At 30.5% G+C, this 24,626-nt stretch overlaps 2 protein-coding genes across 3 annotated transcripts; one reads left to right on the top strand and one right to left on the bottom strand.

Annotated features, from left to right (window-relative positions):
* Nucleotides 1–6,062: 6,062 nt before the first annotated feature.
* Nucleotides 6,063–13,629, top strand: LOC111034000 (glycine receptor subunit alpha-2-like). Of its 2 annotated transcripts, none has more exons than XM_022315009.1 (9): nucleotides 6,063–6,540; nucleotides 8,826–9,018; nucleotides 9,690–9,910; nucleotides 9,995–10,077; nucleotides 10,170–10,385; nucleotides 10,833–10,949; nucleotides 11,269–11,434; nucleotides 11,542–11,704; nucleotides 13,327–13,629. In XM_022315009.1, the coding sequence occupies exons 1-9, from the start codon at nucleotides 6,452–6,454 to the stop codon at nucleotides 13,567–13,569; spliced, it is 1,491 nt and encodes a 496-aa protein (XP_022170701.1). In that variant the 5' UTR covers nucleotides 6,063–6,451; the 3' UTR covers nucleotides 13,570–13,629. The 2 variants fall into 2 exon arrangements, with proteins under 2 accessions (XP_022170701.1, XP_022170700.1); XM_022315008.1 differs by having other exon boundaries at nucleotides 6,071–6,540; nucleotides 10,794–10,949.
* A 6,095-nt stretch (nucleotides 13,630–19,724) lies between these two features.
* LOC111034001 (dnaJ-like protein 60) lies at nucleotides 19,725–23,220 on the bottom strand. Its single transcript, XM_022315010.1, has 5 exons — nucleotides 22,969–23,220; nucleotides 21,170–21,272; nucleotides 20,921–21,087; nucleotides 20,598–20,720; nucleotides 19,725–19,963 (listed from the first exon to the last, which is right to left on the bottom strand). The coding sequence occupies exons 1-5, from the start codon at nucleotides 23,043–23,045 to the stop codon at nucleotides 19,801–19,803; spliced, it is 633 nt and encodes a 210-aa protein (XP_022170702.1). The 5' UTR covers nucleotides 23,046–23,220; the 3' UTR covers nucleotides 19,725–19,800.
* Nucleotides 23,221–24,626: the final 1,406 nt, after the last annotated feature.

The raw sequence follows: 24,626 nt of genomic DNA, 5'->3' as shown, positions 1-24,626 counted from the left end.
CTGCTATGGCGTGGTTAAAGTACAGGCACTAAACAATCAACTGCTAATCGCACTATGTTATTATTATATTAATTTATTTACTATGTAAATTTTAAAGGTTCATAATGTGATCCAGTTACATATTATTATTATAATTATTATAATTATTTTTTTTTTATTTACATTTAACAAATTATTTGATAGGTAGGTACCAAATATTATTATTCTATAATATATATCATTAAAATCTCTATCTACTCTATCAATATAGTATTTTGAACATTGATACTTTTTAATTGTTTATCCAAATCAAAATATATGTATTGATGAAATCTTAAATCTATTATTTACGCGTCTTTAAATTAATTTTAACAATGTAATAAGAATACATTATTTATTGAACTATAACAAATTATATTACATATGTAATAATAATTATATGTGTTGGTATATACTACTATACTAGGTATATAGCAATAACTTACGTCTATAACACAAATAATACGCATAAAAAGTATTGTTATTGTTATGCCTGTGTAAAATTTAAATCATGTAAAAAGGTAAACGGTAAAAGTACCACAATATTTATAAGTATACCTACATAAAGTTCGACAGAAACCAAATATACAATGACTGTTGTACTGTCTGCACAGATGTAAATATTGTAATATATCATATTTATGTATATGCAGTTATAACTTATAAGGTACCTGGTACCTTATAACAATACACGCACTCATCAAGGTCGTCCGAAGCATAAAAAAAAACGTTTACTTAAGACTTTGGAGTTTAACAGCAAATAAATAAATATCCCTTGATTTGCTGGTTCAGACTTCAAGGTCGTCAAAGTAAATATATTTTGTTACTTACCCATTATGTTCATATAAACTATTATAATGTATACGAATACGATTGTTGCGTGCACGCATATTTACCTAGCTATTTTCTAGAGAGCGAAAACGACAGACCACGTCGGCGCGCACGAAGCGATGCTGTGGTCACACGGTATACCTAGTCACAGTTCTATAATCGTTTAAACCTCAAATATAAATTTATTTTTATTTTGTTCCCTCAATATGGCGCGTTTTTGGCGAAAAAGGGCTGTGGATATCGATATTATTTTGATGGCATTATGATTATGGCATCGAGTAAAACCCCTTCCATCAATATCTATTATTTTAAAACCCTTTTCTTCTAAGTACCTACCGACTAAGTCCAATATGGTAAATCAATTTGTTTAGTTATCGACTGCATAACTACTACTTACTAGTTGCAGGATCATTTTAAGGCTATCATCTATTGGCCGTGTTTGTTTTGCGATGCAGTTTTGAGCAAATTGTTAACTAGTTTGAGCGAACAAACTAATACCTAATTAGCTAAACTGGAACCAGGTGGCTCAAAACTGCATCGCCAAAAGTTAGAACACGCCTAATAGGTGATAACCTTAAAATTATCATGCAACTAGTAAGTAGTAGGTATGCAGTCGGCAACTACTAGCCACTAGGTAATTAATATGCCTAGGGCTTGGATGTTAATGAAATTTCATACTATTTATATTTTATTTCTATAAGTCCAATTTAATGCTGACTTGGATACAAATTTAATTCATGTTCTACTGAATCAAATAATACTTTTTTCAACTTTTCATATTTTCACATATTTAATGGTTCTGTATTTTAATCGCATATTTTGGGATTTTAAGAATATAAATGTATATTTCAGTATATTTTTGAACTTTAAAAAAAAATCTAAATCAACTAATTATTTAGAGCTACTATAGACAGACACCAGTCTTCCAAATACACATCAATAACACATCATAGAGTAGTGGATACAGTTCATGAGAAAGTCAATAATGTAAACTGACTAATGTGTCTAAATTTAAAAAAAGTATTTTTAAAATTCCCATCACATTTATAGAGGTTTTTAAAATGTTATTTTATTTTTGATTTCTGTTCCTGTGGTTCCTATAATTACCTATTTGGGAACGTGGGCAGAGGTGACATTTTACCACTCTGATAATTTTACAAGTATACAAAACGCATTATCAAAATTAAACCCAGATGATGCAGTTTCAATAAAAAAAAATATTAGGATTATGTCTGAATCTCATTTATACCCTTACTATTCAGTCTAACTTTAGATGTTTACGGTTTACCAGTCAACATAACTAAATTAGAATCATCTAGACTGACTTTGTTTACCATAGTAGGTAGGTACCTAGATTTTTAGTGCATAATAATTAATACAACCATGCATATTACAATAATTTTTAAATGCATTAACAGTTTAACACCCAAGTCCTAGATATACTATATCAATGAAGTGTTTTGATAAATAATATATTATCATTGGAAGTATTCATAATTACTAATTAGTGAATAACAGTTTTTAAATCCTTCTCCCCTATCGTTGGAACTGTTGGAAGCTTCAAAAAAACACAGGGCAGTACCTATATGATAGGTATCTTTTTTTATTACGGTCTTCACTGAGCAAGTTCGTGTGGGGGTTCATGAGAACTTGTTACAACTTAAATTTTTTTTTTCTTAAAGTAGTATAATTACAGGCAAACAGGCTTAATGCTGATTCATTAAAGAACATTAAAAAAATTATACTAAAAAAATATAAACAAAAATACAAAAAGTAAACATCTAAGACAATACATAGGGGAAGGTAGTAATTATTAATATATAGAATAACATAAAGATATGTTAAGAGACTATTCCTTCTAGGTCTCCAGTTTGTTGCATAAGCAAATTTTTTAGAATAAATTTAAAAATGTTATCAAGTAGCGTTTGAAGAAGTTTATTGTATATAAATGGTATCTAAGATACATCATACATCTGTAGACTGTAGGTACCTCTTGTATTTTTTGTTATATCTCCGTATTGTATATAATATATCTAGTATTTTATTAATCATTGAACATTACTTCATAAAAATAAAAATAAAAATAAATGGTTTTGTACAATAATTAAACATAAAACTAGAATCACAAAAAGTGGATACTTTTCCACTTAGGTATCTTTTCGAAAATGTCAAATCACTTGAATGTATACTGTAATTGTCTTGTATCAAGAGGTACAATTTGATGTATCTATAAATACATTTGTCGAGCATCTTCCCCATCCTCGATAAAGATTGAAAATAAACAGGTTAGGTTAAAAGATCTCATTAAAATTTGGGTACCTATCGATTTGTCCCGTAGATTCTTAGGGTGAATTGAACTTTCGGGACAACCTGCAGTATAGCTAGTATTTGTAAATTATGTTAGCATTAGGCATATGGCTTCCATTTAGACAAGCTGCGTATAATATCACCATATTTTAATTTATGTCTTCACATCACATGTCTAATAATATATTGATATAATAATAATTTAATTTATGTGGGCTGGTGTGGTGGAGCGGTGGTTAGCTTTAGCCTTCAGTCACAAAAAGATGTTCTGAAGTCAACACTAGTCAGTATCACTAGTTCCCAGATTTGTGACCACCCGGCACCCGGATTCTAGTGACAAATTCTTGTCACATATTACATACGCGTGTTCTTAGTTCTTACCAACCGTGTCCTCCCTTACAATTAAAAACCTACTTAAAATAACCACAATATGGACAATGTTGCCGAGGGTTAATTAATAAAAAAAATTCATAATTATTATTATCATGTGACGCCTGAGATTATATCCTACATAATATGTCATTTTATGGCAAGGGGTTTCAACCTGTGCGTCACGGCTCGCAGAGACGTCGTTGATAATTATCAAGGGAGTCGTGTCAGTGGTTGTTTATTTTATCATAATCATTATTCGTATGAGATACGTTTAAATTGTTTTCAAAATCGGAAGAGCTGTTGACCCTGCAAAAAGGTTAGAATCTCTGCAGCTGTATCGGATATCCTATCTACCTAAATCCAATGACCGCGAGTTCTCTAGCGCATTCAGGCCCGTATTTACAAAAATTGCCGCCAGGGGCAACATACAATTTGCCGCCCCCCCCCCCCAAAAAAAAGAAAAAAAATTTACTTTAATGATAATACACTATTGTAGTAGTAAATAGGTACATTAATATAAAATAAAACTCAGGTATAACTATAATAACCAATATATTTTTAAAACATTCTTTAAAATAATAAAACAACTTAAAAAATAAAAATATTCAATTATAACTTCATAACTTTTCTTAAACTTTTCTGCGAGATTGTTTTGATGCAAATGATTTAATAATATCATCGTAATCAATCGTTTTGGTTATAGATGACTCTATGTTTAATATGGCTAAAGTGTTCAATCTTTCTGATGACATGGTTGATCTTAAATATGATTTAATTCTACGTAGAGTGGAAAATGATCTTTCCGTTGAACAGTTAGAAGCAGGAGTACATAGAAACATTCGGAGAGCAACATAAACATAAGGAAAAATAGATTCTATGTTTTTTTCTTTAATGAATTTACACATATTAATGATATTTGCTGGAGGGTTTTTAATAGTTTTAAGCAAGCTCTGAAAATGAACACACTCGTTTTCAAATGTTTCATCCAAATCATTTTTGTATATTTTTCTTAATTTTTTTGCACCATTACGAACTTCTGAGGTTTTTTTTTCACTAATATTTAAGAAAAATAAGTATTTAGATATTATATCATCATAAGAAATTTTTCTTTTTTTTAGTTCTTCTATTAAATTATCATAAATAATGTAATTGGTATTAATTTTGAAATTTTCGGGTCCGTTTAAAATAGCATCTGGTTCAATATATTTATCATTTCGTTTCTTACGTTTTCTATTTTTGTGTTCATAGTCAGGAATTAAGTCATCATTGTCAAACATAGCTTTTGCCAACTTTTCATAATCATTAAACATTGATCTTAAAGTTTGCACATATTCAATTAACGAATTATACAAACTAACTACAGTGCTTATATCAATATCAACAGATTGTAATAGAAGACTAGTTTTGTTAAATGTACTTTATTAGGTACATTCTACATTCACAATCTATTCTGGTATAATATTATATTATTATAGTTATTTTTTATTATAAGTAATAATTATAAATTATATTTTCGTATTGTACTCGCTAGGTAAAATGAGCTACAAATAAATTTTACATTTTTTCCCATTTCAATATTTTGCCTCCCCTAAACCTAATTTTAATATTGCCGCCAGGGGCAATTGCCCCTCCGAGCCCTCCCTTAAATACGGGCCTGAGCGCATTATAAACGTCGTTTAATGGGAGCACGTTCGCTGTATAGGTATTATTTAAAAAAATAATATATGTCACTATTGTTTTAGATAGGTACTTGTATCGTATGTATTCGTGTGTACCTACACATTGCAGCATAATATATGCGTAATACCTGCAGCTCTCTGCTGCTACGCTTATTGTCAAAATATTATACCTCAGAACCGACGTGATTACAATAATATGTAGTAGGTAGGTAGGTACCTATAACGTTACGCATGATTATATAACATATTATATATTATTATATTTTATTATAATGGTACCCACGGTTGCGAGCGCGGTATACCTACACTGCATTCGCGCATGTATATATATATTATTATATATTATAATTATAACAAGAATATACGGTGTACATACGTGTAAATTGGAAATTAGGAAAACGGTGGTCTGCCGGCCGTTCATTAATTATTCAAATCGTATATTATTTTGTGTAATTATGGTGGCGGCGGCGACGATGACCGCTCTTCACACTCGCGTTCGCTTACGCCTGCAGTATACCTAATATACAACGTACACATGCGGCTGTACGTGCAGTTATCTCCGGTGGTTGTGTCGCCGCCATATTATTATTATTATTATAATTATACGCAGGTACAATTATATTTGCATAAGCATAACAATAATCATCATAATAGTAATAATAGTGAAAATACGCGGTACCTAAATGTATTCGTCACCGTCTACGTCGTATGCATATGCGTCGGAACAAACGAATTTCGTTTGGCGCGCCGGCTGTGTAATGAATGGGATCGCCGCGGTATACATAATACGTGTAAATGTGTAGGTTATAGTCGGCCGTGTACAGGTATTATGTACGTACATATTATCATGTTTAATACGATATATTATTATTATTATACATTTATGTCGCAAGCCTTTACGCACGCGCTTCGCGGCCGACGGATGACACGCGGCACAAACGTCGCGGCGTGCCGTGCCGTCGTCCGATGCCATTATTGCGTTCGGGCAAAGGATATTTTCCGTGTAAATGTACGATAATATACTAAAGTTCATAATATAATATATCATATAGGTACCTACCTGATACATCCGGTTTCTTTGCACGATTTAATATTATTATCGTTTGGTCTATCTTATTCCGTTGTTGCGTTATATTTTACATTACATCTTACGCTGTCCCGTCGATGGCGTGATGTATAGGTATATATGACACGCAGTGCACCGGACAAATTTCACAGCGAAGCTCGTGGGTGGCGGTGGCGTGATGATCGGATACCGTGGTCGCGGTCTTCGGACACTGCAGGCCGTAACCGTAATAATGTACACGGCGTTTTGCATTCAAACAGTTCAACCGTAAGTCCAGCACACGTCGCATACGGCATACCCATTTAATACACATATAATATAGGCTTATATTTAGGCGGTTATAGTGACCATATTTTTATAGTGTCGAATTATTTCGTCGACGAACACTGCTGCAGCAGTTAGCAACGTCCGAGTTGAATGTGCTGATATAGATTTAACCTGATTACATATAGGGCGGACCATCAACTACCTGTTTCCCGACACGGCCAAAACGAATATTCTCTTTGCAAGTTTTTTCGTTCATTCGACCAGAGTTTGCGACCAATTTCATCTGACCATGGAAAAACATATTATAATTTATAACGTGAATGATAGCTTGTATATATATTATATATAGCGGCACGCCGTAGATATTTTCCTGAATTAATAATATTATATTCTCGTCTCTCGGCCTTGAATTGAGTACTCTCTCCGCGAATACATTGTATAAACTCAAATCAGTTTTTGCTGTAGTTATTCACAATATGATGTTCCGACCGACAACAATTATAAAATATATTTTGCATCTCGTGCAACAGGTGTATGTTGAATTTATATCTAGAGAGTATATATCTTATAGTGATTAGTGGGATAAATAATTTGTTTTGATAAAACGAACACACCCTTTTTAAGAACCGAACCGCCGTCAAAATATTTATTACCTAGCAATTAGCCATTTTGATTAATATTGACACAGGATAAACGACGTAGGCTAAAATAAAATTATGTGTAATATAGATTTACAATATCCACGATCCAAGAAAAAAATTAGGTATGATGTGTTTTGCAACCAATTGTCAATGCGCCAACACAAATCTCATTCGAAAACACGTGGATACATTAATATACAATATATTATTTTTATCAAAAGAACCTTAAATAATCATACTAATGCAATAATGCAATTTATAATCCATTTGATGGAAATTCATTATATTTTTATTAATTTCATACAGTACAAGTGAGTGATGTAGGTACCTATAATCTATAATATAATAATATTATTATGTAGGTTTATGCACATTATTGTGTAGATACCGCATAAAGTTATAGCTATAGCCCATTGAAGGAATCTTTTAAATGACCCATTTAGATTTTCTTTTATATTTGAATTAGAGTATAGCTTTTATTTTGAATGGTACAACAACTGTTTAAATATTTCTATGTACATAGATAGGTACTATACTATGTATCTACTTATATACCTACATAATAATTAATAAAGTACATATTAGATATGCAATACCACGAATTTGCAAATATTAGAATTTATTAGTTAGACCATAAATGATGTCAAATACGTTTTACTAATTTGTTTATTATACATCAGTAATGTCAAATTCAAAGTATACCTATTAACTGGGCCAAAAATATTGAATATAATACTATATTATGCGAGGCACACAAAAATCGAATTAAAAAAATATTTCTCATACAAAATCTTTATAATTGTATTCATCAAGACCAAAATTGGTATAATTAAATTGTATAAATAAAATAAAATTACCAAGTTATTTATTATTTTCACTGAATTTTCCAATGAACTCGGTGGCCAAGGCCACAACAAAGAATTGAAGGCCGCTTGTTTTGCGTGCCTGTTATATATATTATGAATAATCGATAAATGAAAAAAGTATTCAATATTCACCTATATGCATGGTTCTTATTCAAATAGATACTAAAAAACTTTAAATTATTAAAATAGTTTACACTTAAGACGTATCATTTAAGGATCATCACTCTTCTAAAATACTTTGCCATCTCTTTCAATCTTATGCAACTTCTATATCGAGAAATGGATTGACTCTTTTTAAATCTATATTTCCACTTTGTCATACCATCTCTGCCGATGCCTGCTTTTTGGTCTTTTCCCAGTTATCCTGTTTTCCACGATTTTCTTAATGAGCGAGCCCAAGGCTGTCCTGCCCAGTCCGACCTATTTCTGACTAAGAAATGACGTAGACTCTGTTTATTGTACAGCTGTCGCAACTTTTCGTTGGTTTTTCTTTCGAAGCTTACCAAGTTATTATTACACACAGCCACACAGGTCCATATATTTTTCTTACTATGTTTTTCTCAAAGCGTTGCAATTATTCTTCATCCCCCTGGGTTCTAGACCACGTTTTAGGCTCTCCTTTGTGCTTGGACAGTATAACTTTACTCGTTTCATTGTGAAGTGACATAAATTTGCCGCATTAAGTCTCATGTGTAAAGCGACAGTTATATACATACATAAAGCGTAACATTAAGAAATATAAAATACTTGTCATAATACTTGTCATGTTTTTTATTAGGGCGTGCAGTGATGACAATACCGCAGACGGTGGTAATCGTGTAGAAATGCTCATGTGGCTAACAGATCCATGTCGGTACGATCGTTGGACAAGACCAATACCACCAGACGGTAACAGTAAAACCGGAGCACCTACGCAAGTCTCTGCTCGAGTATATGTATACTTTTTAGGATCGGTAGAGGCCCAACAGCTGGTTAGTACAATTAAGAGCTTTAAGGTCCCACCATGATGATTCGTGAATGACCATTAAAATTAATAAAAATTAAAAAAATCTCTTTTCCAACTTGCTGAGCGTGTATATATAGTCGATATCGTCATTACTCGTCCATAGAAAATATTCTGTTTTGGACAGTTGTAGTCAGTTCATTTTCGACAGGTTATAATATAATTATAAATTATCTATGTAAATTTTTTAAAAAAATTATGAAAAATGTACAACAATTTTCGTTTATATAACTTTTTCTTTGTACCTTTATTATTGTACACTTGTATTTATAAAATAAATAATACATGATGTATCATCATAATAAAATCTATGATACTGACAGACTTAAGTCGCATACATGAATATCATGACGTATTGTTCTGACGAAAAATTATTCTATCCCTATTCCTTCTCTATTTTTCAAACTGGTAAACAAAATCTCGGAAGGACGCAAGGTTGTCAGCTGATTGAAGTTGCAGATATATCATGTAAGATGTAGGTATCTACCTATTATTTGATAGGTTTTTAATGTATCCCGGGTCGTCAATGTATTATATTATACAATACTTCGATGACTACCCCGTGCACACGTGATTATATGTTTAAAGTGACTACTGTCTATAGCATTAAACCTTATAATAGTCGTTTTTAAAATTCAGCATTTCACGGCGCATTTATTGATACGGTATCGGTGGCGGGATGATCGACTCGTGCATTCTTCTTCGAAGTCTTCAATACAGGGCGAGAACAAACTTAAAGAACGGGTATGGACTCCGCATGTTTACATCGTCAATGAACACGATTCAAACATTATGGGATCTGGCCGTCAAGACATACTAGTCACGGTTCAACCGGATGGAACAGTTTTGTATTCAGCTAGGTCGTAAAAAAAATAATTGTACATCAATTTGTCTGTACTATACTTTTTGATAGTAATCGAATTGAAGTATATATTCGTTTGTAGGTTAAAAGTGTCATTGTTATGCATGATGAATTTACAAAAATTTCCATTTGACCAACAAACATGTCCTTTGATACTGGAAAGCTGTTTGTAGACTATTTGATTTTGTTATACATTTTATGTACATCAATGGTGAAGTTGTATGCATTCCAACATGTAGAGTTTATTATATTTTCAGGGACTTATAACAATACTCATTTGGAATTGGTTTGGGAACACGATTCTCCAGCTGTACTGAATAGTAATTTGCGAATGACTGAATACAACTTAGTGTCAATTTGGACTGACGAAACGGTCAGTGAATACGCGTTGTTACCGTCCGAAAATAAACGCGATAAAAAAAAGGAATATTCACCAACATCCGTTGAACATGTACACTACTACGGAAAATTTGGTAAACTAATTTCAGTTTTTTAATTTGAACTTTGAAAGTAGGTATATACCTAGTGACGTAGCCAGGGGGTGTTATGGAACTCCCTCCCCGAAAATTTAAGAAAATAAAAAAACAATTTCTATGGTCTATAAAAGTTACTGTAAATACGAAGTTCCGTAGACGTACAGGAACTTAAACCTAAAATACAATTTCGAGATCAGTATGCTATAATTATGGAGGACTCTTTAAACCATAATTTATGTAAATACATTATTAGCACCCTCCCCCCCAAATATAAATCATGGCTATGCCACTGACCTACTTTACACTGTATTTATTTGATGATATTACACTATTTGTGTTAAAATATTACAATACGTATAAAAAATATATTATTTAATAGTATATTAATATTTTGTTTGTCAAAAGCTGGTAACTACAGTCAGTTAATCGTTAACTTTGAATTAGAACGCGAAGTTGGTCACTACATAATGGACTATTACGTACCAAGTATTATGCTTGTAGTTGTATCATGGGTATCGTTTTGGTTGGACCCAAATGCAGTACCCGGTCGCACAACATTAGGTAAATATATAGCTATATTAACCATCCATAATTTAAGATTGTTTTTATTAGTCCACTTATATTTTTAATACATGTTTTCTTTTAAAGTTTTAACAATGTTCTTATACCCACATCTAAAGGAGATACTGTGGTTTAAATAAACTTGTGCCAAATTCAAGCCATTTTTCTCAATATATAATTATGACTAAAAACATAGTATTACATAGATTCATTAATAAAATTGTTCGTTTGTGTATTTATTAATATACGATATACCCATTTATCAAAATGTTTTGTTTTAAAAATTAATATCCACATGATGCGTGTGTATTTAATTCAGGTACCAGTACAATGTTGACATTCATCACACTGTCAAGAAACATCGGTAGCTCGTTACCAAAAGTTTCTTACATTAAAGCTACTGAAATATGGTTTCTTGTGTGTACGGCATTCATATTCGGTTCGTTGGTGGAGTTTGCATTTGTCAACACCATATGGAGACGAAAGTAAAGTATATCTCATCACATATACTCAGTATATAAATATCATATATTTCTCATATGAAGTAAAATAAAGTGTAATCATGCTAACGATGTATATGGCATTGCAATAGAACAAACGTGGAACTGAAAAAAGTCAATAGTAAACATATTCTTAAGTCCACACTAACGCCTCAGATGCAACGCAAGTCAGTATCTGTGGACAGCGGTATTGATAGAGGTGCTACTGGAGCAAGTCCAACAGTGACGAGTGGAAAATTAAATAGGAGAGATAATGTAAGTATAATATTCCCATACACATTATCAGTCTAAGAAATTTGAAAATATGTAATTCAATATTATAATGCGACATTTATCCCTCACTCACCAACAACTTTAGCGTGGTATACATTTAGAAAAATTAATACCTAAATGAATTACCAAACTACCCAATAGGTAATAAGTAGACAAATCTGAGGTCTATAATATAAACATTAAGCCCAACACTAGTCACCCCGTGGTACGTAGGTACAGTCAATGACTTGGAACGATTTTGACATTTAATAACTATGACTGAATAACTGATTCATTATTTATGGTTTAAATTCTCCAAAAATCACACAGTTTAGAACACTTCCAAGTTCCAAAGAATAGATTAAGTAAAAAAAAAACAAGTTTATATGTAAATTAAGATGAAAAATAAAATAAAAAGTGTTTCTACTACAAAATAATATTTCTGCTAATAATAAAAGCAGTATAATAATATGTAACATTGGCAATAGTATTAATAATCAAAAAATAATATTCGTTTCTGCTATACCGACAGGGCCACAGCTACTTTTAGGGATTAAAAAATACTCTATAAGCATCAGCCAAGTCTCAAGGAGTCTATAGGCTTAACTCAGTGACGTACATATTTATGGGGGGGATAGGGGGATGGATCCCCCATGAACTTTTTTTTTTTAAAGAGTGCGCCACTGTGATACTAGCATTTATTGTATCCGACATACAGACATAGTACGACACACGTATATGGTATTTGTGTTTAGCAGTTCCAATTGTATATAATAAGTAAATAGCAAGATGTCAATGTTGAACTATAAACGTTCGCAATCGTGTTAATAATAAGGTAGTCCTGATAAGTACCGTCCGCAATCGTGTATCATCGGTAATAACCTTATTACTTATTAGTAATAGATAGACTTGACTTATTATCAAACCTAAAGGTAAATTCGAAGATTAACATTTAAGTTTAATAATAGGTCAATTCACTAAATTATCAAAGCTTACTTATTACACAATCGGCGCTGAATACCAATTTAACCTTAACAGATAGATTTAGTTATTGATGCGTAATTATTGCTTTGGCCATTAGGCATGTACAAAGATATATTTTAATTAAAATGTTGTATTAAAATAGTAAATTATTTTACCTATATTTTTCTTTACTAATTATTAACTAATAAGTTATACTGCAATAACATAAATTCGACAAAAATATTAATAATTCGATTTAGGCAATTGTACGATTACCGATTCGTTGTGAATAAAAAAAATATTTAGGGCCAACAATAAAATAATATTTTTGGATATATTTACACTGCGGGTTATAACATTATTGTATTTATACTATCTACTTGTTATAACTTGGAAAACTGTCCAGTAGTTTTTGAGCATCTAGCTAACAAAGAAATAGACAGATAGAAACATTATATCGTTGAATTCAAATTTAACACATCCATTGTAGCGATCCTCGAGACACCTTATGTACAAAAGAGCAGTACTCACTTCCACTTGCATGCCCACCTTTTTTCAATTCATATTATTAGTAACTGATTACATACGTGTCTATAGATAACTATTTATAAATCTATTTACACTCAAACTATCGCTTGATTTTTAATTTTTTTTTTTTAAAGAGATCGAGGAGTTTGTTGACTGTTGGCGATGTGGACCCTGCCGTATGCACTAATCCAGAGCCTCTCGAAAATTTTAGTATTCGGGTACCAACGTTGAACGATAATAAGACTGGTGGTAGCGGAGGTCTGTTTACATTGACACCACAAGAGATAGCTCAATGGATTGATCAACGCAGTCGTATTGCATTTCCTGTAGCGTTTCTCATATTTAACTGTTTCTATTGGCTTTATGTGTATGTTTGAACATTATGATAGCTATATTTTATATCAAAATAAACCAAGATCCATTTTTAGCTGTATAAACCTATTTTTCCAGTGAAAAAAATATAAAATATATTCCTATCTATAGGTGTGTCTTGGTTTTAGTGTACCTCAGTGCACAGACAAAACGGCGTTTGTATACCTCTATACCTCCCTGTGGGAACTAATTTGGTCGAAGTGAACCATTGGACCGGATCACCGGTTATTGGTCCAGTTTTTACCGGATTTTATATGGTACTTTATATAAACCGAACGTGTGGTTCAAAGTACTCTCTAAGTTTTCCAGGTATCTCTAAGAACAATTTGAAATTTTCACAAATTCCATAAAGTAGTTTTTGATTATATGAGCTTGTAGCTCATAGCATGTTTGTAACATGCATTAAATTCTCAAATTTCTTTTAAGATATAATTTCTTTATTATTGAGAAAATGCACGGATTTATATACAAAGATGTATGAAAGAATTTATATTATGCTTTCTACTAATTTTAATAATAGATAATATAATATTTGACCAATGGCAACACAAAATATTAACGAAAAAAAATTCGAATATAAATTCATGTGTAAGCCTATAACAGAGGCAGTGAACCTTTTTGGAGTCAAGTGCTAAAACTTAAAATCCAGTATTTTGAAATATGCTCGAGTGTCAAAAAAAAAAATGAATTTTACTAGGCAAGATGAAAATAAAAAGCATGCAATAATTACACATATTTTATTAGGTACACATTTATTTATAAATTTTTATTTCATATATTAATGTGATGCGTGCCACTGAAATTTGGTCAACGTGCCACTTCTGGCACGCGTGCCATAGGTTCGCCACCCCTGGCCTATAACGATGTATAGCGGTTAAAACAAAATAAGCTATAAACAAACTTATATAGTTTATTTTGAATAACTTTTACTGAAAACGGTCCAGTAGTTTTTTAATCTATTAATTAAAGACCGAAAGGTATACCAATATCCATTTTTATATATACCCATATAGATTTAGATCATAATAACTTCATTAAATATAAGATGTATACAAAACAACGAAATTCCTTTCAAATTACCTATGTTGGTTGTTTCCTAGTGACTTAGTTCAATACTTCAATTGAAAAAAAATTTACATCTTAAAATACTCCAAGATGTTGAAAATAATTTTAAAATACAGATTTTAAAAAATTAATGGTGTAATTTTTTTTTGACTACTGGCAATAAATTCAAATATTGTGTATAGTAAACTAACAGAATAGCTTTCTTTCTATTACTATTTTATTTTAATGGATATTATTTTATTAGCTATACATTATTAAGATCCGAATAAATTCACGATCTCGAAGGTCAACTACTTGTCCATCGATTCCACGAGAAATAACTAATTCGGGAATCAACCTCTCTCCCATTGATTCGTAGAATTATCCCAGTTCCTACGACTACCAATAATATGAAAAGCACTTAAAACCACAAGAGAACTTAAGGACATTACACGCAACGATAATTCCGGGTCGGCACTTTTGATTCTCCTCCTGACTCTTATAGTCTCCACCGTATAGCTATAATCTAGGGGAGACTGTATAAATACGAGTCTCATTATGTAGCATCTACAATAATTAGTCTACCACCCCACACTGTAGAACTTAGTTTGGTCGTTGACACCCTAAATTAAGTCCGGATGCCCAATAACTTAATTGATTTCTCTCGATTTCTAATCAATTCTACTTGAGTCTTCGTTGGTTGTACGTCAACTTCTCCTTACGCAAGTCCTGACTTCTGATCATCACACGACCCAGAACAATCTTAACTATCGTGGTGAGACTGTGAGGGACTACTGGGTGCAGTTATTGTATGGCAGGTAGGTACTAGGTATACTAATATAGTATTATAAATTAGGACCATTATGTATATTGTCATTTGCCACCAACAACTTGTACTGTAGAAAATACCATTATCTATCATTACTTTGTGCAGAGTTGAGATTTGGACCAAGATCAAATGTGGTTAATGAATGATGACTTATGGAAGGTACCTACTGTGGATTTGAAGATGAACAAACCGAATCCATTAACAAGCAGGGTTGCTATCTGCAGGATGCATTGTATACCACGGCATTCCTATTTCTTTCTGTGGACAGACTTAAAATGCCTAACTTAATAAATATTTTTATAAAATTATAACAAAAGGCAAACAACTGTTAATTAATAATTTTAATTCATTAAAATATTGTATATTAAAAATCATTCAACAGTTGAACCCCATATACATCGTTACATATACACGAGTCTTACACACAAAAAATATATTATGTAGGTAGGAATTTACTATTAATTATTTTGAAGTAAAAGTTTATTCTGACGACGAAAAAAAAAAATGACCCGCTAAAAATTTATGTTGGGCACCCCAATTCAAAACTGAAATGCCGCCAAAACTTCCCCCAAGTGCTCAAGTATGCACCTACGTATAAAGCGATTGTTTAATTAGGTGGTCAACTGCAAATATATCGAGAGAAGTTGTAAATCCGGCTTATAAGATAATATAATTAAGCCATAGAACTTTTACTACTAGATCAGTGGCGACTCGTCGCTCGTGTACCTATATGTGCAGTGTGCACAAATGCACAAATTCAATAAAAATTGAAATGTGAAAATATAAACCATAATAATACAACTAACTACGAACTATACGTACTTGAAGTGTTTACATTTATTGTTTTCAGCGAATTATTTTCGACGTTGCCGTCGCGCGTCGGCATTATAATTTATTTTTACTCTCACTCGTTTATAATTATCCGATTATCAGCTGATATTTAATCGTTTAATACAATCTATTATATGATATGTAAAATATTGGTCACATATTTTTGGATGTGCACTACTTCATTAAAAACCCACGAGCCGCCACTGTGCTAAATAAGAACTGTGTATATTGTATAATAATAGCTTTACGAGCAATACGAGCGGCGTAACAACATCTCGCAATGATGCAGACTTTACGAAAAAAATACAATAATCTATATTATGTATCTTACCTAACCTAACCTAATCGTTCGTACGAGTAATTGAGTAATCAAAAAGCGCCCTCTATGTGGTTACGCTCTCCATACCTACCTCCTACACTCATCGTTTGTTTTATTGTATAGTTAAGGTCTATGAACAAAGCAGACCGTAACTTTCCAATAAACTTAAATAAATAAAATGTTCTTGTAATTTATCAATTCCGTGTACCTAACTAATTAATTTAAATTTCTCGAATAGTCTACTATAGAATAAATTATAGTTGGTTTATTACGGTTTTTCCAGTACAGTCGAGCTTGGTTAACTCGAAATTGTCGATAGGTAAATCGAACTTTTCCTCGGTCCCTAAAATGGGCTATTATTGTATTTTCCTTGGATAACTCTAACTTTTTGGCTGGTCCCTTCAACTTCGAGTTAACCAAGTCTGATCGTAATAGAATATGAAGGTGAATAATTAAAAATAATAACTTTCAACTTTTAACTAACCTTAGTTAATATTTCCTTAAAAATGTCTAACTCGTCTTAATTAAAAAAAGCAACTTAAATTAGTTTAATTTTTTTTTAGGATAACCTTAATTAAATTATTTTTAAAAAAATGGTAAAATCTCCGATCTTTGGCTTAATGTATCTCTCCCACCATTATAAATTCCCGAGCATGGCATTGTATTTGTGATTAATGATTATAGTGCATTAACCTATAATACCTACATAGTATAAGACGTACCCAACATACTTAACATCAAACATGTATATTATATTATATATTTATACTTATATATCTAGATAGCCAGATAAGTATTAATACGAGTAATACATCCGTCTAATATATTATACCATTATTTATGTTCACAAAATAATCTGAATCTGAAACCTGATATATGTGTTGAATACCTACACATGTATTGCTACCTGTAAAGTTATTTCGGATAACCCTGAACCTAAAAAGAAATATTTTAAAAACATAAGCAATTAAAATATAATAATTTTACCATATTCATATTTTTATTGACAAATTTATGTTGTTATAAGTTATTATCAAAATCAAGGTACCTACCTAGGTATTTACTAAATTAGTATACATGTATAATTATGTAGGTATAGATACCTTATTGTAACTTGTGTGTAGTATAAATTATAGTTAAAATATCACAAATGATATCAGCTATTACTGCTATTAGAATAAAATAATAAATTTATGTTTTCATCTTGTGTTATGTACAAGCAGTCTTAAAAAGTATTCGAATACTATTTTAAATACTTTTTTTCCCATCCAGAAAAATAGTTTTAAAGTCGTGACAAGTCATTAATTTAAATCATGAACATTATAGTTTTCGTCCACATACTATCGGATATGTTTATCCACATACTTATCAAAAAGTAATAATAAATTACTTTTATCATTAAATGAAACACCTACAATAAAAAATGTATTCATAAAATATAACCTCCCCTTCCAAGTAATGCATCTGTTGAAAGAGTTTTTAGTGTCGGAAGCGCAGTGTTCACAAAAAAACGTGGTCGTATGAGTGACGACAACTTAGAAAAAGTTATGTTATTTAAATGTAATAAGAATGTATTTGATTGAATTGTAAATACTTACTATAAATATAACAACTATTTGCAATTATATTATATTGATGTATTTTAAATTATTAACTACCTAATAAATGTTAATTTCCAACCATTCCAAAACCAACAAAAACTAGTAATGAAAAAAAAAATATTCTAATAATATTTGAATACTTTTAAAGGTATTAGAATATGTATTCTGAATATATTTTGTAAGAAGTATTCAAATACATATTCTGAATATATTAATTCTCATTTATTTGAATATGTATTCTGAATACAAAATAAAAGTATTCTTTACAAGACTGTAGCCTGTAATACAAGTAGATAATATGTATTTACCATTCGGTATTTTTCCCTCTATACTCTATACCCTATGACAAATTTTTGTTTTCAAGGTGCTTTGGCCAATTGTCAACCAATGTCAAATACTGAATTTTTATTAAAATTTAAAATTATGTATCTAGTTTGTTTACTAATGTTTAAATGAATACTATTAATGTAATATAATATGACATATTAATTAGTGATATAAATATTAGTGCAAAAACTTAAACGATTATATGTTGACCCTCAAAATTAAATAATAGGTATGACAAATAAATAAGAATAAACCATCTTATATGTTTTAATTTTCGTAATTGGATAATTGAGTTTTCGGGACTCAAATATTGGTTTTTATTTAAATATATCAGGGATCATTCTTACAAAATTAATGTTGAACAAAAATATTTACCTTGTACGGTTCTATTACCCTTAGGGCTGCCTCTTTTGAGAGATGTCTGATTGTTAGAATTTTTAAAATGTTTTGAAAATGTATACTAAATAACCTAAAGGAGTTCTGACTTCAAGAGGTGAAAAGATAGGTAATGAAATGTAAATAATGTTAAAAATACACTACAAATATTATTGTATTATTTTAATAATTCTAAGAAATAAGAATGTGACATATTTTACTCTTTTCTTAGTCTGGTTCTGACTTTAAGATTTCCACCTACAGGTAATTTCTATCATCATGTGGTCAATTAACCATTAAAAAAGACATACTCAACAAAAATATTGCTAAAAGAAATTAGATTATTTTTCTAATAATTTATAAAAGTTTGATGACATTTGTGTTTGTGAGCAACTCCACCACGTATCACACTGCCACAGTAAAACCAAAGTTTCCATTTTTCACAGCTCTGAGTAATAACTGCTATATTATAAAGGTAATTTATGTAGTTTTGAAATGGTGAATATAGTGTTTGACTTCGACATAGTGATGTTACTAGATATTTTCTATGTCGGGTAGGTCTGAACTTGATTTAAAAATTTAGGCAATCTAGATTCAAGATGTTTTATATGTTCCTATTTAAAATACACATATGTCTATATAAAAAAATGTATATATTCTACTGGCTTGATTTAGGTTTTTGTGTAATACATTTTTAATATTTAATTTAAAATTTTTTTGTTAAGACTTTAAAATTATAGTTCTGTTATAGCTTTATTAGTGTAATTTGTCAGTGATAATTAATATTTTTATGAAATTAATAGTATCGCAAAAACAAATAGTATAAACACACGTTTTAAACAAATTTATTTCAAACATATAAGAGTTAACAATAATAATCTATAAACAAATAATACAAGGTGACAACAAATTATTTTTTTACGATATGACCGTATTCTTTTGCAATATTTTGTTCAAACAGTTTTATAAGCTCATCGTTAGTTTTATCAATTTTCATTAATTTTTGTTCTTCTAAAAAGGACAAACGTTCATCAGATTCATCCATCAATAAACTTCTCATTGAGGAAGATTTTCTAAGAAAAAAAAAATATAATATACAACAGACATTAATAACACTAATTCAACCATTTTTTAAGACTCAATAGTCACTAAAAAATGGTTTGATAGGATACAATAATATTGTCAAAATGCAATTTGTATTAGTTGAATTAATATACCTAATAAATAATATAATAAGTAATAACTAATGAGAAAACAATTATATTAAGATTTAGAGACTAATATGATTAACATTACATTACATCAGTTATCAAATATCCTTGAATGCATAATATAAATATATAATATGGTTACAAGGACGGATCTATGGAGGGGGCCTAGGGGCTCAGCCCCCTTTAGACTTATTATTTCCCAAAATTGTTTTTAATAATCCTACAGATCCTGATAGGTATTACTATATTTCAAATTACATGTATGTCTGATAATATAATGTATTATTATACGTATCATTCTGTGGTGCTCAAACTTAGATAGTACTATCATAGTTCATGGTGAATAGTGATTCCAATATTGCAATCTTACATTAACAAAAAATTGTGCCCCCTCCCCCACCTTTGCTCTAGATCCCTGCCTGTATGGTTATGAATTATATGATAAAATATAAATTTGATTATTAATTATTAAAATATAAAAATTGTATGTACTTACTTTACAACCTTATATCGTATTATGGATCCAACAACTAGTATTGAAAGACAGACACCTGCAATAGCAACATTTGAAGCTAGCCAATGGTTTTTTGGATTATTGTACACATCTTTCCAATTTCCACTAATTACAATTGGAAAACATCAACTTATATTAAAAATCAAAATAAATTTTATAAATTTATAATTGTTATTAGTTATGCAGAATATTCTGTATTGATTTTGTAGATTTTGATGGGATACCTACAACGGCTATGATCTATCAAGTAGGTATCATTAATTTAGCATTTCATCAGAATAGTTATGCTTTCCTCTTTTTCTTACCTATTTTGACGTTCGCGGTAATGATAATAAATTGGATTACTATTATTAGTGTATACCAATGTTTCATCATATAACTTTTTCTTGTTTTCATCTATTAGTACATTATATGCTTCATTGATACGTACAAATCTATCATTAGAAGAAGGACCACAGACATCTGGATGGTTCTAGAACATATATGTACAAACTGTATTTGTATCAAATGTAACTTGTGTTATCATTTCAAAACAAAGACCAGTAAATACTTACCAATTTAGATAGCTTAATAAATGAGTTACGTATTTCTTTTTTGGAACATCCTGGTTTCAAGTTTAATGTGTCATAGTACGAAGATAAATTTTGTTTTGATGATCTAATAGATGATAAAAATATATTTCAATATTTAAAAAATATAAAACTAGTTTTTACAATATGTATTAGACATAAGTGTATTTTATAGAGAATTTTAGACATTATTTATATTACTATTTAATTAGGACAAAACACAACTTATAAAAAATACTTTTAGAGAGTAAGAAATTGTAGTGATGGGGGTGACTAGGGAGGAAGTTGCCCAGATAACCGAAAGACTACTTAAGGCAAGCATGTCCATGGGCTTATATGTAAATGAAAATAAAACTAAGTACATGGTGATGTCAAGGACCAACCTAAACATAAACGACCTATTGGTAAACAATTGGAAATTCAAAGCAGTGAACAACTTCAAGTACTTGGGATCAAACGTCAATGACAAGAATAATATGCACCAAGAGATAAATGAAAGAACCACGAATGAGAACAGGTGTTACTATAGTATAATAAAATTAAGCTCCTAAAATCAAAATTACTATCATGGACACATCGGAGATACGTTCATACCATAGCTATTTGAGACCAATAGTGACATAGGGCAGTGAGACATAGTCATTAACAAAAGAGGATGAGAGAGAGTTAATAATATTTGAAAGAAAAATACTCCGGAATATATTTGGACCAAGCTTTAACCGAGAAACAAATTTCTGTTTGACAGAAGAAAACATGAAGAGCTACAAAAATTATACAAAGACCCATCATTCTAGGCTTTGTCAGGAATAAAAGACTAGAGTGGTTTGTACACAATCGGAGAGAAGATGGTCAACTAATAAAAGAGTACACGTGGAAAAAATAAACAAAAAAAGACCTCTAGGAAGATCCAGGTATCACTGGATTGATAGTTGCTAAGGATTTGAAAGCCATAGACTAGAATGTAACATATGAGTTGACTTACAATCGAGAGATATGGGGGACACCTGTTGAGGGCAGCAATGGTTCTTAATGGACCGGTAAGCTGAGAAGAAGAAGAAGAAGAGTAAGAAATACATCATAGATTTTATGAGAATAACTTTGGAAGATTGACAAATAAAAGAAAATGACACAAGGATACTAATATTATGAGGCAATTAAACCCCTGAGTTAAATTTTCATTTGTCTTAAAGGAAAGGAAATACTAAAGGAGATATGAGAACTTACATACTAAAAAAGGTATCATGACAAGTACCTACAAAAGGTATGATTATTAAAAAATGGGGATGGTAGATGATTGTGATTTATGACCAAAATTAATAAACAAATATTATATAGATGATTAATACATGGAAAATCAAAACCATAAATATGTAGATTAAGTACTACAGTAAAACTATTTAAAACCCAATCAGTGCTGTTTAAAATAAGACAACCTACATCAGAGAATTTGATTGCTAAACAAATATAAAAAATTTAATAAAATTGAAAGTCCAGCCATAATATCATGCTGAAGCGTGTACCTAAGTAATAACCACCTCTACATTTCTAGATAGTTTTTTTAACTAAATATATCATTATCAATAATTTCTTGGATAAAAGAGAAGGCAGAAGGACATAGGACGTACAAGTACAGAGAATAAAAAATAAATACCAACCAGCAAATCTTGATGTTACTTGACGTTCAGAATTATTTAGTATTAATTATAGTTAGAATAATTACCTATTAATTAATATTTACAATTTATGTTTTAAAAATATCAAATAACAATGGCGTCGTGACTTACTGGCAACGTATTGATATATCCTTGAAACTAAGTCGAACTATTTTAAGAGCGATAGGCACAATATGAACATTGTTCATAATTTATTGTTTTAAGTAGACATAAAAAGTGCCTGATTAATAGAAAAAATAACTTCACCAAAAGTAAAGTGTATAGTTTAGAAAAAAAAAACAAATCTTAAATACCTAGGAAATGCGAAAACGCCAAAAACAAAACTTTTGTAGTAATGTAGTTTTTAAGATTTCTGAATTTCATTTATGTTATCAAAATAAATGTTTGAATGTAAAAAATATGATAATAATAACACATGATATACATATGATAGATTTCATGATAATAACGTCGTAATAGGTGGCGGGAAAATAATGTCCGATTCAAACAAAAATATATAAGAATATATTTTAGAAAACATTTTGAAGCGATAATGCTAAAATCTAAAATATAACGTAACGTGGTCAGTAGTCGGTAAAAAAGACAACAGAACCAAATTAATACACCCTAGTCGTGTCCATTGGTTGTGGTGAGTGGCGTGCAGCAACTGTTTACCGGAAGTAGATACAAATGTACAATAACTATATTATCTAGTTGTAAACTGATCGAATCATACATGTATGATATATAGGATCTAATAGCGCCTAATGGTGGATGAATTATAAATGACAAATATAAATGGGTTTAATTGTGTTTTAGGTGTATATTTTGGATTTTAAAGAGCAGCAAAATCAGCAAATACAAATACATTTTTTTTCGTAAAAGTTAAGCTTGTAGATAAGAACAACTTAACAAAATACTGTAGGTGTGTATTTTATTTTTATTTTTTTATTAAATTAGTCTACCGGTGCTTACAATATTTATGGATACTTGAATATAGACATATTATTGTAGTGCCAAAATCGTGTTTACATTCTGAATTTAAACAAGTACATTATATATATATATATATATATATATATATATATATTTATTATTTACTATGGAAATAAATTAATCCTTGAGATACTTGTATTTTTTTGACATCAAGCACCTACCTATTTTTTTTATATAGATTTTAATTTTAGACAACGATTTTTCCTGGTATCATTTTTATTTGAACCCAGTGTGGAAATATTGTATTTAGCTCCAAGGTAAATATTAATTTAGTAATTTATTATATGTACCTATTACTATACTTACTTACTAGAGCTTATAATATTTTTTAAACTGTATCTACTGTTCAATTAAACTGTCTGCTATATTTCGTAATAAAAAAATCATACAATTATTTTATAGACAACTATAGCTGTTCCTGTGCACTTTGTTGCCCGTTAAATATGAGACTCGAAGATGATAATGCGAGCAGTATATTATTCCTACCTGCTGTGGATTGAGGACCCCGCTTGATGAGTACTTTATACATATAATATGTTTTATTTTTATTTCGATTGCGGACACGCCGACAAGCGGCTATAAGTGCAACTCGGCCACCTTGGTCGGTAATGTGCGAAAATTCAATTGTATGCATGCTTATACATGATCTGCCCCGTGGACCACTGCAGGCAACCAACAAACAAAAAAAAAAAACACCTTTTTCTATTAAATATTATATTTATATTTCTCCTATAGCCAATAGCAACCGTATATAAACAAATATTTCCTGTTTGAGCAACTCCCCGGGTCGGACC

The sequence above is a fragment of the Myzus persicae genome, unplaced genomic scaffold, assembly GCF_001856785.1.
Source record: "Myzus persicae strain clone G006 unplaced genomic scaffold, MPER_G0061.0, whole genome shotgun sequence".
NCBI lineage: Eukaryota > Metazoa > Arthropoda > Insecta > Hemiptera > Aphididae > Myzus > Myzus persicae.
This window is presented reverse-complemented; position numbering and strand designations above follow the sequence as displayed.